This window comes from Apostichopus japonicus, chromosome 18 (assembly GCF_037975245.1).
Source record: "Apostichopus japonicus isolate 1M-3 chromosome 18, ASM3797524v1, whole genome shotgun sequence".
Taxonomy (NCBI): domain Eukaryota; kingdom Metazoa; phylum Echinodermata; class Holothuroidea; order Aspidochirotida; family Stichopodidae; genus Apostichopus; species Apostichopus japonicus.
In genome coordinates, this window is record NC_092578.1 from 16,448,587 (window position 1) to 16,465,110 (window position 16,524).

The 16,524-nt window shown below is 35.4% G+C and overlaps 1 protein-coding gene across 1 annotated transcript in view; it reads left to right on the forward strand.

Moving 5' to 3' along the window:
• LOC139958573 (integrin alpha-8-like) overlaps window positions 1–6,153 on the forward strand; it is a 120,277-nt gene extending 114,124 nt beyond the window's left edge. The window contains exon 30 of the mRNA XM_071955724.1: window positions 577–6,153. Within this exon, the coding sequence (XP_071811825.1) occupies window positions 577–654 (78 nt within the window). The 3' untranslated portion in view covers window positions 655–6,153. The remainder of the gene's footprint in view (window positions 1–576) is intronic.
• The last annotated feature ends 10,371 nt before the right edge of the window (window positions 6,154–16,524 follow it).

Here is a 16,524-nt window from a genome sequence, read left to right on the forward strand (position 1 = left end):
GGAAGGGGTGGGGGAGGGGTACGGGAGGGATTCATCACAGCATATGTATTAAATGACGATGTGGTGGATGTACTTAAATTATCAATGCCAGATTCGTATACACTTTGTGCTGGGTTGTATTCTACAGGATATGTTGAGGTGGTTGATGGAGTAGCTATGACATAGTGGGGAGTTGAAGAGGGTCATGAGGGGGGGGGGGGTGGATAGGATTTGAAGGAGAGGGTCAGAAGCTTTGTCATTTATCACACTCGTCAATGTCACACTTTAGATATTGGTATTTAATACATTTAAAGGAAGAATTCAAACTGTACTTACTGCCCTAGTTAATATTTATAAATATGTATCCTGGGGATATATATTTCATTGATGTTCTACATATGAAATAGAGACAGTCAGATACTGTTAGGGGGCTGATACATGGTTAGGGGGCTGGGGGGGGGGGCTAGGGGACTGATACATATGAAATAGAGACAGTAAGATACTCTGAATGGTTAGGGGGCTGATAAGGGGGAGGAGCTTTGTAAAGACCCTTTCTTTAACCCATGTTTTCCACATTTTTCTCTTGTTTCCTTATAGTGCGGATTCTTCAAGAGGAAGAAGTACATGGAAGTACCCACCGAAGACGTGAACGGGAAACTGGCAGCTAGGATTTGAAATCATAGCCGGTCTACCACCCCTTGCTGCACCCCCTTTCCCCGGCCGTCTGTCAGAGAAAGACCTTAGACCAATGATGCCATTAAACACAACTGTCCTGTGCTTTCTTCTGTTAAGTAATGATTATGCAAATCATATGCAAACTATAATTCACTTATAATTTGTAGGTAGGATGTGTATGATGTATTAGTTTAGTGTAGGCCTTGTGAATTACTTTTAGAATTGATTTGATCAATCAATCAATTTCCTTATGAGAACAAACTGGTTTAGGTTTCTGTTTGACCAGCAAACATTATGAGTTCAACTTGGTTAGCCCTCGCTTGGTTTATATCCGGGGGGAAAATGGCGATTTTCGGGGTATCACATGATCTACAAAGTAACCAAAGCTGTCTCCCTTATATCTTACTCCTTAAGCTGTTTCATGAGCTAAAATAAGGAAGATAGCTTTGGTTACTTCGTAGATCCAGATATACCCGGAAAATGGCCCGTTTTTTTTCCGGATATAAACCAAGCGAGGGCTAGCCTGGTTGAACTCGTAATGACTACTTGACTGAACAAACTAACTTGTTTTTTTAAATATCTATTTTTGTTGGTGGACAAATACTGGATGTTAATTTGATTATTGGTGCTAACAACAAAACAAAACAAAAAAAATTGACCAATTATCCTTCTCCTTGTCATGAAAAATTTTTTCTCTTGAAATTTCTTCTTTAGCTTTTAAGTCAAATTAAACTCAGGACATTCATGCTTTTTTCCATGGAAGTGTCTGAACCTGTCATTGACCAAATTAAAAGCAATCTAGATTCTGATTCTTGATAAGCTTTCACTTGAATTGGTTTTCATGTTTCTTGAATACATGTTTAACTCGCTGTACACAGTGAACAATATTTGGACGGTTGATTCAAAACTGCCCCTCAATGAGAGAGACATTTACCTCTGTAGGCTCTGTGGGATGTTTTCACTTTTTTAATAAGCCACGAAAAGAGATAGGGTGAAAGTATGGACCAGAATGTCTAAAGAACCATCTAATTTAGATCACAAGTTTAGGGACAACAGAGAAGAGAAGTGGAGCTAATATTAGAAGAAATTGGAAAGACAAAAAATCAACTTAATAAACTTCTGCAGATTCCTGTCAATGGTTATTACAATACTATATTTTGATGTATTTTGTTTAATTTGCATTGTGATGCAAAGTGCTATTACTTTGTAATATTACCCCATTTACAATACATTGTAATAGCGTCCAGCTGGAATTTGGTGATGCTGTTGCAACATTGCCACACATTGTCATGTAATTACATCATTATGCAATCGTTTATTACGTTGTGATGCAAATGATATTATATTTCATTGTAATATGTACCTTTTACAGCATATACTAGGTCAGTGTGTAGTTTCTGACATAATTGACTCATTGGTTCAGTTTCGTTTGTATTGCGGTTTTTAAATTATCAGGTCCGTTTTCCTCCAAGAATCCATCCATACATCCTCATTGTAACTTAGATGGTTATTAGGAACGGCAGAAAGAGTCTTACATCAAAGAAAGGGAATTAGTTTCCTTGCAAAGGGGGAATAAGCCTGTTTAGGGTATGTAATGGTAGTTAAGCACATGTGCTGAAACATAGTAAAATGTACATAAATATCTGTGGTTAGGGTCGATGGAGTTTCCCACAATGCAACAGAAAATGCATTCCACTGGTAACATACCCTATCGATGGCCAATATTGTACTCGGAAACAACCTACCACCCTGATGAATGTAAATTTCTATGGTCATGGACTATTCTGGGTGCTTTAATTTTTGTTAACTCATGTGTAAATGAATATTCATGAATTACATGTATTCATTGATATTTTTTGAATTCTTACAATTCAGACAATGGGTCGGTTTCCTTTTAAACTTAGTCTAAAATGAATATTCACATAAATATGTTTATGACATATATATGTATGTATATTGATTAATATTCATTGTTTCTTGACATTCATCTAATCTGTCGTATCACACATTGAATGTTCACATTAATATATGAATATTCATTTATTTCATAACATTCTAACTACTGAGTATGACAATGTTTTTTTCAACATTCTCTTTCCCTCTTTTAGTTAACTGCATCTCAAACTCTAGCAGAGAAGCAATAACATTGATCCCAAACTAATTAATCAATAAACTAGAATGTGTTTTCATCAAACCTTTCATTTGCTTTTCGACAATTTTCCAGGAACAGTTTACAAACTCGGCTTCTTTTTTTCTATTTTTAGTTTTGTTTTACTTTTGCTTTCCATTCGAAGGGTTCACCATGGTGATATGTGATTATACCAATTTTAATGACAGTGGTGTCGGGGTAGTATATGTCTATTGCATGTATTCATTGTAAATATAATAATTATTTAGCCAGGATTTAGCTCCATAATGACGTACTTAAAAATAGCTTTGATGATAACCGTATATATTAGTATTTAAGGAAAATATTTATATTTAATTGTTCAAAAAATTTAAATCCATCTGACTGCATATTCATGATTCACTAGCTAAAAATAGATTTCTCAATTTTTTTTTCTTTCTAAATAAATTTGAATTTATAAAGTAAATGGAAACTGTGAGGTTTTGGAATGTAAAAGGGGATTGCGAAATGGATTAAAAAAAATTACCAAAGAATTTTTTTCTCCTTTTTGCTAGAAATGAAATTTTTCTTATCTCATGTTTGCTAGGAAATGAGAATTTTATTGAAGAAGTTGGTAGTAACTAGTCCGTAGTACACCCACGTCAACCATACTTTCATGTTTGCTCTCCTTTGGCTTAACAATTTCTATTGTGTATCTACAGCTGTTTAAGATGATAGAAATGGGTTTTATTTCTTTTTCTTCTTCTTCTTCTTCTTAAGAAATTTCTATCATTAACAGTTTGGTATGGAATGTTTGTATTATGTGCCTTATGTAAGTGCTCCAATTTATTTTTGTCAGTTCGTCGTCCTATCTATAATAATTCTAGCTCAACTATAAAGGGGAGAGAAAAACGAAAAAAACAAACAAAAAAATGAAGAAAAAAAAGGTAGAAATTTAAGTCAAAGAGAAAAATAATTTAATCGTTAGATTTTTTTTTTTTTTTTTTTTTGGTCATGAATGTCAATTTTTATTTCATTTATTTTGAAGATAGTGGCAATAGTTGGTAATGTGTAACTGACAAAGATTTATAGCTGATATTGATGGTCATTCTAGACTCACTGTGCCGAGCTTAACAGTGAATTTATATCTCTTATTTGTTTGTATGTATTTAAATAGTTGGACTTGCTGCAAGTCTTCTTTCAATTACTCTTGCAGTGGTTAAGGTGTTATTATTCATTTCCACACTTTATGGTAGAAATCTTGGGATATCAATGGTACAAGAGAGCTGGGTAGAGGGGGGGGGCTGGGATGCGCTCAAGCCGGGCGGCGGTGGGGGGGGCTGCGCCCGGCAGGTCTGAATGCCGCCCAGCACAAACAGTATTTCAAACATTTCCGCCCACCATTTTTTTCGATGATTGATTTAACAAAGTTTACCATTAAGAAAATATGGGTGATTTACTTGGCACAGAAGTTGGCACCAGAATACGAAAAAGATAGCACCATTTGCCATCTAAGCATAATTCATTTGCAACAATTTTCCAAAGGGGAGGGTGAACCCCCACCTCTGAGACCCCCACCTCCACCCCCAGGACGTGGATCAAACTCACCCAGCACACCCATATTCCTGAACACATCCCTGGGGTAGGGGGGTTGGAGGAGTAAGGAGAGGACCTGATGAAGTTAAGGATGGGTGGGGAAGGGATGAGAGGGACCAAAGCAAGGGTGTTAGGGGGGGTCAATTATCGTGCACATGGTCTAAAATATTCTAGATATAGTTACTTAGTAAAACATCGTAAAATGATTTTTGCCCTTAATCAATTACTTAATTTGCAATTCTAGAATTTTTTTTTGAATGCGATTACAACGAGAACTTGAGTCGTCTACTCTGTTGCATTTTACTAAAATAATATCTGTAATGACAGATGAATGTCAGTAGAAGCAACAGGCTCGCTCTCATGATGAATATTATTAAGGTCTTGCAATTGTTTGAACTGATTTGTTGGTACAATTTTTGATACAACTCAAATCTTAAGCAATGAGTCAAAGTTTTATTTTGGCTTCTTTTCTACATTTTTGGTTTTGGTTTTGTACATCATGTAAAAAAGAGGGGGTCAAATAACTATTTCTCTTAATGGAAAGAGTGAAGAAGTACAATGTGTGTAAGGCATTTGCTGTGAGATTGGAAGTACTAACCACACTCGGGGCAGCAATGCATGTAATGTAATGCATTAATACTTTACAAGGTTTAATGCTTCTGGTTGTGAAGTAATGCTTCTTCATTTGAAGGAAATCAATGCTTTTCATATAAAGTAAGGCCTCTTTTGGAACATTTCCTCTTTTGGGGATTTGTCTTGTGGAAAGTAACATGCCCATGGGACACAATGTTTTTTATTTGAAATAATGCTTTTCTAACTAATAAAAAACAATAATGTTATTACAAGAAATAATTCTTCCCAAAACCTCATTATTGTTGGTGATGTTGCCGTTGGATACGTTCATTCTTATGATTTGAAACGATATGAAAGTCTAGAATTTTATAATTGAGACAAAAAAAATTGATCAATGATTGGTTATTAATAGTTTTGAAAAACTCTTGAGATATCTTGAGATCAAGTTGAGCAAATCTGAAACAGCTACAGAGTGCAACCCCCCCCTCCCCCTATGCTTCTAAATTGACATTCTTAGCAGCCAGATTAAGACAAAATCACGGAATTTGGTCACCCAGATGGAAAATGCATTGAAATATTTTGAAAAGTACCTACCACTGATGGAATGCTAGCTAATCCTCTCAAGTATTTTCATGGTGTCAATATTTTAGCAAGCTTATCACATTGTTCCTTTTTTGGTAATGAGTTATTTAATATCCACCTTATTTGTAATAATTGATGCATATTGGGTTTTTTTTTTCTTGATACTCCATTGTGTTGTTATACATCAGTTGTTATTTGCAAAATATTCCTTCAGACTTATGTATTTTTGGTGTTTTCTTATTCCTCCTTTTTTTTTCTTGTTTTCTTAAATTATGGACAAATATGACTAAAAGTTTCAAATACCTATTCACATTTCAATCAATTCGGATATTTTCTTGTAATATTAATTTGCCATAGAATTTGATAAATATGCATACTTAGTGCTAATGTTACTTAATATTCATCCTACCTCACCCGACGTAATGTTGGCTGAGTCGATTTTAATGAACGTTCAAATCAGATTTTTGTCAACAATCTTTTGTCTCAAAGTAAAGAGCTCAAAAGACGATGACAAATATTTTGGCTGACTGTAACAATTTCCTGTTGTTTGCAATGGCATTCCTTACCCTGCTTATTCTGGTTTTGACCTAATTGTTCATGTTTTTATCCTCTTCCCCTCCCTCTCTCCCTCCCCCCCCCCCATCAATAAACCTACCCTCGTCCAGAAATTTACATATCTGCATAGAGAACTTTGCTTAAAAAAAAGTATTCCATGACTAATACTTTCTGATTTTACTCTCATTTGCTAAAATCGAGTTTCTAGTTTCACTATAATTTCTGTGATTTCATATATTGAAACCTTCCAAAAATTCCTCATTTTTTCTGAAATAAACAATTTTTTAGTTTTTGCAACTATTAATTTTATGATGAAGACAAAAATCTAAGTCATATTTGTTCTAAGATTGGATTTCATAAAAAAAAATAAAAAAAAGGATTCCGTTTTTTTGTGACTTGACAAAGAGACTTACTTGTCTTGTAAACTTTTTCAATTAAAACTTATTGGTAAATTGTATCCTCATAAATATATATATAAACATAGTTAATATCAACATTTTTGTATTCATTTTTCTATCCTTTTAATGAATTTCTTAAATGTTTTAGTCATTTTGTTTTGAAGGTCAGGGGATATAACCTTTTGTTTTGGGATTATGGCTTTGGAATGTTTTTTTTTTTTTTAAATATCCATTTGCGGAAATGTATATGTGAAATTGAGGACATTTTTTTATACAAATTAAATAAAAATGAATCATTTTTAAAAAAAAAGAGAAAGAAATTGTTTCCTCATTTTTTTGCTAAATTCCTATGCAGGATTGATAAGATGGTGATGACATGTTGATGTGTGTGTGTGTGTGTTCACATACACACACAGATCCAGGGGGTGGCACTTACACTTCCTGGGTGTTGGGGGGAGGAACACAGGTATTTACCTGATATAATCTGGTCATGAAACGCAACCACTAAGCAGGTTCTGTTGTCCTGAATTTATGTCCTGGGTTTACCAATTTCACCAAGTGTTTGTAGAATCCGTTATATTTTGATCAAAAGAGGACAGCAACTTGGTTGGAATCGTTTGTTCTATCTACTACTCAGTACTCATCTCATCTTACACCCCTCTAACACCCAAATTATTTAAGCCCCCAGTTTCCGTTAGTGAAAATATATGTGTCTATATATATCCTTTATATAGCATATATATAGCCTATATATATCTCTATATACATTTATATATCTATCTATCTATATATATATATATATATATATATATATATATATAAATGTATATATATATATATATATATCTACATATATATATATATCTATATATATATATATATATATATATATATATATCTATATATATATATATATATATATATATATATATATATATATATATATATGCACAGTTGAACCTTACACATTCAAATATGCACAGCTGTTTTGATACCCATCAAGATAGTCTGTTATAGGCACACCGTATGTTCCGAATAGAATACTGAAAAATTTAACACTATGATAACACAAATCTGCAAACTATAAACTAATATGCGCTATCGAGTTAAAGATCGTCTGTTTTTCGTTCATTGTCAGTTCTTTTTACCGGAGTTAAAATTTTCTGTTTTTTTATACTCTCTCGTGTTGTAGGCATGGCTTACGAAATATTAATACAGATTTGGATTTTGGCTATCGCAGGTTTTATGGTTTTCCAGATTTGGATTCTTTACAAAGATTCTTCTGGTGAACAACTGGATATGGAATCCATTCAGTATGCAGGATAAGAATTGTGTTTCGGTATTATATACTATGAACGTCTGTTAGTATGTATGACTGTTTACAACAAAAATATATATATCATTGGAAGATTCTTCTCTTTAACATTCGTCTATGAAGACAGGGAAGGCATTTCACAAATATGTTAGTAGGTCAACAATACTAACGCCAATTCAATGAAAGAACATAAGGTCATCGAATCTGGCTACGTCATTAAAGTATACTCTGACTGAAAATTCGAAGATATTTAGTTGTTCGAGTGAAGAGGACTTTCGCTGAGATTGCGAGAACATTTGTGGTAAAACAAAATCCAAAGAAATCAGAGACGATTTCTCTGTTGATAAACTTCTCCCTTTATTCTGTGCATCTCAAGAAGTAAGGTATGTAGAAAACATTCTAACTTTTGGAATTTTAAAAGTTACAGTTTTATGTTTGGTAAAATGTTCAATAATGTGAGTTATCTGGCAGGATTTCTTGTTCGATAGGACCTTCCGGTCATTGTTTATTTGCAACTTTTCACAAACATGTTTTCGAAGCTAAAATGAGTAGAGAACATAGTTTTCTAAATAGGTATAAGCAGAAGGAATTTGGATCTCTAAAGAAACGTATTGTTATTTGTTAGTTTGTTAAGCTTCGGAAAGTTTACTACTCTAAAGGTACTCATATCACTGGAGTAGTAAATAAAAATAGCAGTATGAAATGTTTCACCAGAAGGTAATTAGGGCGGTATTGAAGAACTTAGCATGCATAGACGCCGGGTGTATGACCTGATTAATTGGCAGTTGACATTACAAGGGCCCTACCTGTACCGTGTAAGATTTGTCACAGGTTGTTCTACTCGTAATGGGTAAGGTTGACATGTATTATACATATTTGAGTAGTCGAATGAGAGCTTTATTTCAGAATACATAAAAATAATTTTGTTCCTGATACGCCATCTTTTGTACGAGCAGTTGTTCTCGTTATACATATATTTCCATTTTTTTTTTTCTATTTAAAGCCAACTTACGTTACCCCTGTCAATATAATGGACTAACCTACAAGATTCAGGTACATGGACTATAATTGTATAGGCGGTTAAACCATATCAAACACAACATATTTTAACATTTAAAGACCTGTTAACTAAATAATATTATAAACATTGACTAATTTAATAGTACCAATTACAGTTTTAATATTCCTTTAATAGTTTTATTATACCGGTTGAAAGTTTCTTCTAACATCGACAAACAGTGCAGACCCTACGACATTAGTAATAACAACCTTTCTGAGAAATGTCGGTCTAGCTGTCGCTGGCCAAAGGATTTGTATCAACGAAGTCTTCGGCTTTAACTACAGCATTTCTGTATGTTGCCGTATTGGACGAATTTAACCGTAGTAGTAATTACCAAATTTGCGATCTGCGTTATAGTCATTGCCGACCTTGCAATCCGCCGCGGTCCCCCTCACAAATTTGCAAGGTATGTAACAGTGACTCCATAGTTTTCCCTCAAGGGAAAGTAAAATTTCGGAGGCCGCTAAAAGACGCGCTTCAGCTTCTTACACCTCCAATTGCCAATAAAGTAATTACTTAATTAACGTACTCATATTTAATATTCGTTTAAGTAACGGCTTTGGTATCGTGTAATTGTTAGAAACGGAAATCAGCTTTAAGCCAAGTACATCAGTCGTTGCCAAATTATGTACTTTTGACTCTGCGTTTGTCCTATGTGTAGGGAAATCACGGCTTCCGTTCGCTCTAAAGCACACAGTACATTCAGCCAATAAGGTTTAGTTAACAATTGATCTTTGATCCACAAAATGATTTTGACTTTTAAACTTGCCTGCGTAGCTCGGCTCTGCGCTACGCACCACGATACGACATGAATGTATATATATACGGGACGACGGAAGGTACGTGGAGGACGCTACGCAGGCGCAGTAGCTTTGAACCGGAATCCACTGGCTTACTACCGACTAATATTTATAGCCTACACGTAAAAGCTTGTATATTGTAGTATTGCAGTATACTTGAACTCCATTCAAGTCTTTACTTTGACAATGGTCTCGTTGTAGTGAATGCCAATTCATGGATCTCATTATTTTACATTGTGACTTATTGAAGGTACTATTACGCCGCTATACCGCAGTTAGTCTCATAACTTGTAATAGCCAGTACTACGTGTCAAGACTCCGTTACAGTTGTATTAGTACCTACTCGGACTATCCAGCTAAGACAGACGTTTTAGTATAGCAACTCTCTGGTTCAACCGTGGATCTGTTTGTATGTTTACGCGTGTATGTGTATGTGTGTGTGTTTGTAAATTTAACACGCCCTGGTTGTTAATAAACTCAGATGCAGTCACTCTTTATCTTCGGACAAGCATTTTACTCATTTCAGGATTCCTTTAATAATCGTTGACACCGTGCTGCCCATGAACTCCGTTGAAACTACTGAACACTAAACTCTTACGAGATCACTGTGAAATATTCTCAAGGGAACATTGAAGTATTACGTGAAATCACATATAATTTTTACCCACATTTTCGTAATGTACGAGCAGACGATTTCAGACCGGGACGTGATATATTAGCATAGAGGCCTATCTGATGATAGTCAGCAAAGGATCATCGGCGATATATTAAAGTTGTGTGACCAGAGAACTCTCCAGTTATAAACCGAAAGAAACACGTACCAGGGAACTAGCGTGAATTCTAATACATGGTTAATTTACCGAATAAGATATTTAGTTTAGCTAGCATATATATCCTATGTATGACCACTAGCAAAGAGCCAATCCTAGGCTTCAGAACTTTGGATTGAACGTATCTTCGGCGCAAAGTATAATGTCCATAAATTATTCACGTGATCTGTGTATTTCAGTATCGAATGACTTTTATAAAACATCTGGACAAAGTATGCAAAACAGAACCCTCATTAAAATATGGCTGCTTATCTTAATAGCCTTTATGTTTTTCCAGTTCTGGATTATGCAAATGAGGCGTTCCGATGAACTGGGTAAACAGGGACTTGATTAGTGTCGTCAGGATGCGTGGGACGCCGAAATGGCTAAACATGGGCCTCGAAAATGTACTAGAGACTAAATTGTCATCGATAAAGGAATCTTCGCCCATAATCCCATAGAAGGGAACTTTGAGGCTTGAATTGAAGTCCAACGGAATCAACAGTGCAGAAAGCGACGGTGTGGGTATCCAGGGGAAACTGAAGCCGACGATAAAACGGTTACCGACTCCCATGCACCAAGCCAATACTTACATGTCAAATCAACGTACCATTGCTGGCACAGCGGAAGAAAAATTCACCTATGTAAATAGCGGAAACACAAAAGGGGCGGAACTGGTGAGGGGTGCGGCACGGGGCGAAGAAAGTATGCCGTGATGCAGAGGCAACAAGCACAGCAGTGTTGATAAAGTGTCCAGTCCGCAAACGTTAACGAAAGTGAGTCGTCGCTGTGAGGTGTTTCTTACACCACTTTTCAACCTCATTCCTGTGCACACCGTCTTTTCCTTGTATAACCTGAGAGCGTTGTGGTCAGGTGGCTCATGCAGTGGACTTGTGATCTAAAGCTTGCAGGTTCAAGTCCTGGCCAGATTATTATGTTGTGTCATTGGGCAAGGCACTTTATCTCCATTGCCTCTCTTCACCCAGGTGTATGGGGACCTGTGAGATAAAACTGTGAGCTGGGCGCGGTTTAGCTTCTGTCATGTGGAGGGCTTGGCTCTATGTTTGACAGTTTATCGTTGACCACGGTAATGTTGTGTTATTATTATTACATTAGTGACATATATTCATTATAATGGCTACGCACCGGTTCTGCGACATTTTCATTAGTTTGAAAATAATTTCGTTTTACTTATCGGAGAATGGACTCTATGTTGTATACCCGGTATACCGCCAGAAGGACTGTTCAGTTCAAAACCAAAAACAACGACCTGTGATACCGAATCTTCAGTGAAAGATGTTTCAATTCCCCCTTAGTCACTATAGATGATTTTCTCTTCAAATTTGTTTAAAAGCGATGTAGCCTATACAATATCGAAGAAACACTTTTAATGGATTCTAATATGTTGTTTGTTTGTATTCTCTTTCTCTCGAATAATGTTGCTATAAAGAAGCGGATATACATGCGACACATAAATTGGTGACCAATCTAAATGAAATTCAGATGATATACCACAAACTTTATCTGGTTTAGCAATCATTATGATCTTATGAGCACTCGGTATTCAAACTGGAAGTTGCGACCCCAATGTTAGGGTCTCCAAAATGTTTATAGGGTTGTAAAAATTCGACAGAAAGAAAAAGAAAATGCTGATTCTTGTTGGAAAAGTGTTAATATCTGGAACAAGTTGCCAAATACAATTTTGCAACTAGGCACCCAAACTGATATACACCCCCCTCCTCCTCCCCCCGCAGGCCACAACATCCGCCACAGCTGGGGTTCGCCAAAATTATCAGCCTGAGAATTGGGGTCACCAAGGAAAAGAGTTTGTATACCTGCAAGGGTATAAGCAATAATGGCAAAGTTTATTCATTTTATTTTATTTTACACCTTAACATGAAGCATTGCTGGCTTAGTGCGCCCAGTTTATTAATTCAATTTGTGGCCATTTGAATAATCACACTATTATTCTATGAAAGTATTAACTCGTTCTGTGTGTGTAATGTAATTAGCTACTGATCAATATATCATTATGCGATGAAAATCTTTTTTACTAATCTTTTTAACTGACTCGATATATTCGTGACGTGTTTTGGAGAAAAAAGAAATGTAACACCCGTAATACAAAAAATGTGTGAAGTTGTCATAAAAAGCGACTGTTTACAGCCTATACCGGATGGTAAATATATCACCGTGTACACAGACAGTGTATTTATATGCTCTGTTAAAAATCGATAAATCCCTGTGTTTCCGCAATCGTTTTCGATTAAAATTTCGTCAGTAATATATTCCAACTGTTTGCTTCAATATTGTTTTTCATAGGAATGTTTCATTTAGTCATGCAGGTGCGTGGAATTTCATGTTAATTTTATCAAATGTTTTCGCACTATTTATCTGTTCCGTGGTCATCTTGGAGGTGAAGGATTGGATAGTCTTTTAAGCTTATTTGACTAGTTGTGGAAAGTCCTTTATTTACATCTAAAGGAATATTTTTTGGTACTTTTAGACGTATATAGTGATGACCAAACTTTAACTACTGTGACTAGCTTCGATTTTTTTTTTTTTTTTTGGTTTTACGGGCTAGCGAGAATATTTGTTTGTTTACTTTACCGGTCACACATTACGTGTGTAAAAACAAACGTAATATATATATATATATATACCTCTGGAAAATCAGTTTGCGACGTGTTGTTGAAAGTTATGGTAAAACTTTATACATGACGTAATTGTATCAATTTGTTGTTCAACTAAATTGTTCTCACAGGATTGATTTCATCAGACTCGAGGGTTTATATATAGATACTGCAGAGACGATAACAAAATGGCTCTTAGCAGAACTTTGCTTATACAAATAACCATAGCAACAGTGGTCATCTTGGGCGTTTATTTGATGTTTTCATCGAATCCACCAGTCGCAAACTTCTCGGTTTATCACCCACGAGGAATTAGGAAGTCCTTACGTCGTCCACCCACTCATAGCAAACACACATTCGCAAAGGAACATCTGGAATTCTCGTCAAAGGCACAAGGTTAGTTTTTTTTTCAAAAACAAATTAATGGAAACAAATATGTCAACATTAGAAAGTATGAGTTGCATGACTGACTTACATGGAAAGCAAGAAAATGTCAAACTTTAAGTCAAGTATCAAAATTCAATTTTAAACACATTTCTTTTGGAAATTGCCATCACCATCGCATAACACCACCCCCCCCCCCCCCCGGAACTTACTTGATCAATAAATTGATTAATATCTTCTTTTTGATGTCTTCAAAGGGGAATGTAAAACGGGATATGCCAAAAATTAATCAAATGTGTAATTGAAACGGATAACATCGATAAGCAACCTTGCTCATATTCAAGTCCTGTTTTCTTTCTAAGAAGGGATACTGTAAAAGTTTCCATCTCGCAAATATATTTACGAAAATATATTTTCTTCACGTTGTAAAGTTGAAAATATATATGGTGGTTAAAATTATTAAAATGACATAACATATCGGAAAATAGAATCGAAAACCAATCGTAGGAAACAAAATATTACAATGTATCATATTTTCTCATCGATTGTTACATTTTAAGGACTCTTTTTTTTTTGGCCTCTTCTTTTTGTAGAGCATGCGCGGAAAAAGCACCAACCGATTGTTGTAGAAGAAGGTCAGGAGGTTCAACCGTTAGAACTAAAGATAGATCAGAGGGTACGGAAAGTCAAACAAAATTATATGAACACAGGAAGAGATGCTCTATAATTGAGACACCATGACCGAATATTTAGTTATTGTCAGTATTTCCATACTGATACTGATATTGATAAATGACGTCATCTTAGGACCCAGTTCAATGTTGTCGTGAGCAGGCCCTCTTGGACCTAGTTGGCGAACACGGCGAGATGACTTTGTCGATATCCGGTTACCCAAGTCAAGCCATGTAGACTCCAATCATATACTCCTATATCAAGATATGTGAACTTCTATATTGAAGCCTTTATACGCGAAGATATCGCCGCTGTTCTTTGAATTTCGCTTCCTCCCTCTGTAAATGCCCAGCCGGTAACAGAGCAGATGGGACATTCCATTGGGGGCAATGCAAACGTTGTCTTAGTGTAATGTTCGTGGTATGACAATATATGACAAATAGATTAGCATCAGAAGACTCCCCAAGACCTAACCAATTTCTAAGAAGGTCCAACGACGTCTGCTGGAATCAAGGTTGACATGGTAAAGAAGATGCTATTTTTGGTCACATTTAGACTAACCTTACCGTAATGTGACACTGGAAACTATCCTTACTATCCGTGATTGAATTTGTGTGGAAGGACAAGAGGTGTAGGGGGGGGGGGGGGTTGGGAGTGGCAGAATGGATAAGAAATATGTTTTGTAGACATCATTATATGATATTGTATAAAGTGGAAGCGAAAAGAAAGACGTCATTGGTACACTCTGCTGGGACAGATCATGAATTTGATAAATGGGGGTGTTTGTGTGGCCCTGGGATCTTTAGAGCCGACTCACAGGCGTGTATTTCAGTCGGGGGGTTTTCATTGGGGGGGGGGGGGGAAGAGAAATAGAATGTTATGTAAGGAATGGTGCATCCTGAGGCATATTTTGGCTATAAGTTAGGTATATGATTAAAAGTCTGCTTGCATGAGGTTCCGTTAATGTCTACCGTTTCAATTGTAGAACTCTTAGAACGTTCACCTGCGTGATTCGTAAGTGCATATATGTAAATCGCGTTTCCCAATGTTGAGTAAAAATCGCCGTCCGATGAAGTATTTCCAAAAGTGTGTTCTCACGTACATTGAACAATATAACCTGCTGAGAAATCAACAGTTCTACAAAACCAAAATAAATACCATGTGCTTAATTTCTAGTTTCCTTCGGCACTGTAGTTTTTTCTACATACACTATTGCAAAATCTAATATTATCATTTTAATGTATTCTGTAAAAATTGTTGTAACTGGAATACAGAACATGCTCTTGTTTAACGCTATCAGTTTTGTGTATAGGCCAAGAAGGCTGAGAAATCAACAGTTGTACACCAAAAATGAATACTAGTGCTCAATTTCATGTTTCCTTAGGTATGGTTGTTTCATTTGTGCATGTATACAGACTTCGGAAACTGAGGGAAGAATTGAGTGTGTAAGTCAATGGATCAATTAATTGTGGTAACTAATCTATGTAATAAATAATTACTTTGAATATCTGATATTTCGGTATTTATACATGCAACATGCCCTTTACTAAAATAAATCAAAGTAATAATTAATATCTTTAATAATGAAATTAAAAAAGTTATCCATACCGTTTTTGTCTTTCATATTTATTCACATACTTCGCATGCGAAAGTTGTCAAAATAAAACGATTGAAATCTACATCATTCTTTGTTTTGAAAATGCTTTTAATAAATGAGGAATGTAAAACAAGGGGAACTTATCCGCTTTAAATTACCCAATTGGGCTCACTTTCATATGCTTAATATCATGTCATGCTTCATAACTCTTTTTACTTGTCACAGTATGAGCAGTATGGGTATCCCTGTTTGTATTAGATACATACAGTTTCGAAACTGTTTGTACTGCTAGTAAGATCGCTTCTATAAGATTGAGGTGAGAGAACAGTATAAAGTGCTTAAAAGTATTAAATAATTGTCACAGATGGCTTATCAAATTCTACATATATAGCATTATGTCACTAGCAACCATGTGATAATAATCTTTGATTAGTTGCATACATGGAAACTAAAGTCATGTAAACCATAACAGTCTTTGTACTGCTTGCCTGTGGTGGATTTTTATACAAAATAATTTTGACTTAAAAAGGGGAAAAGTTTGTACATTTCTGATTTTCGCTTGTGATTATACTATACTTTACACGATTAATCTGTACGTCAATTTTGTTAGAATCATTTAACAATTCACTTATATATAGGGTTATCAATTTCATTTCGTTAATCTTATTTTGATGAATTGCAAGTTTATTTTTAAGGCTTTGGTAAATTGATCAAAATTGTCGAAAGCTCGGTAGTATTGAGACCCTCCCGTATAATTCCACGAGTACAGTGACTGCCAGAAAATGTTAC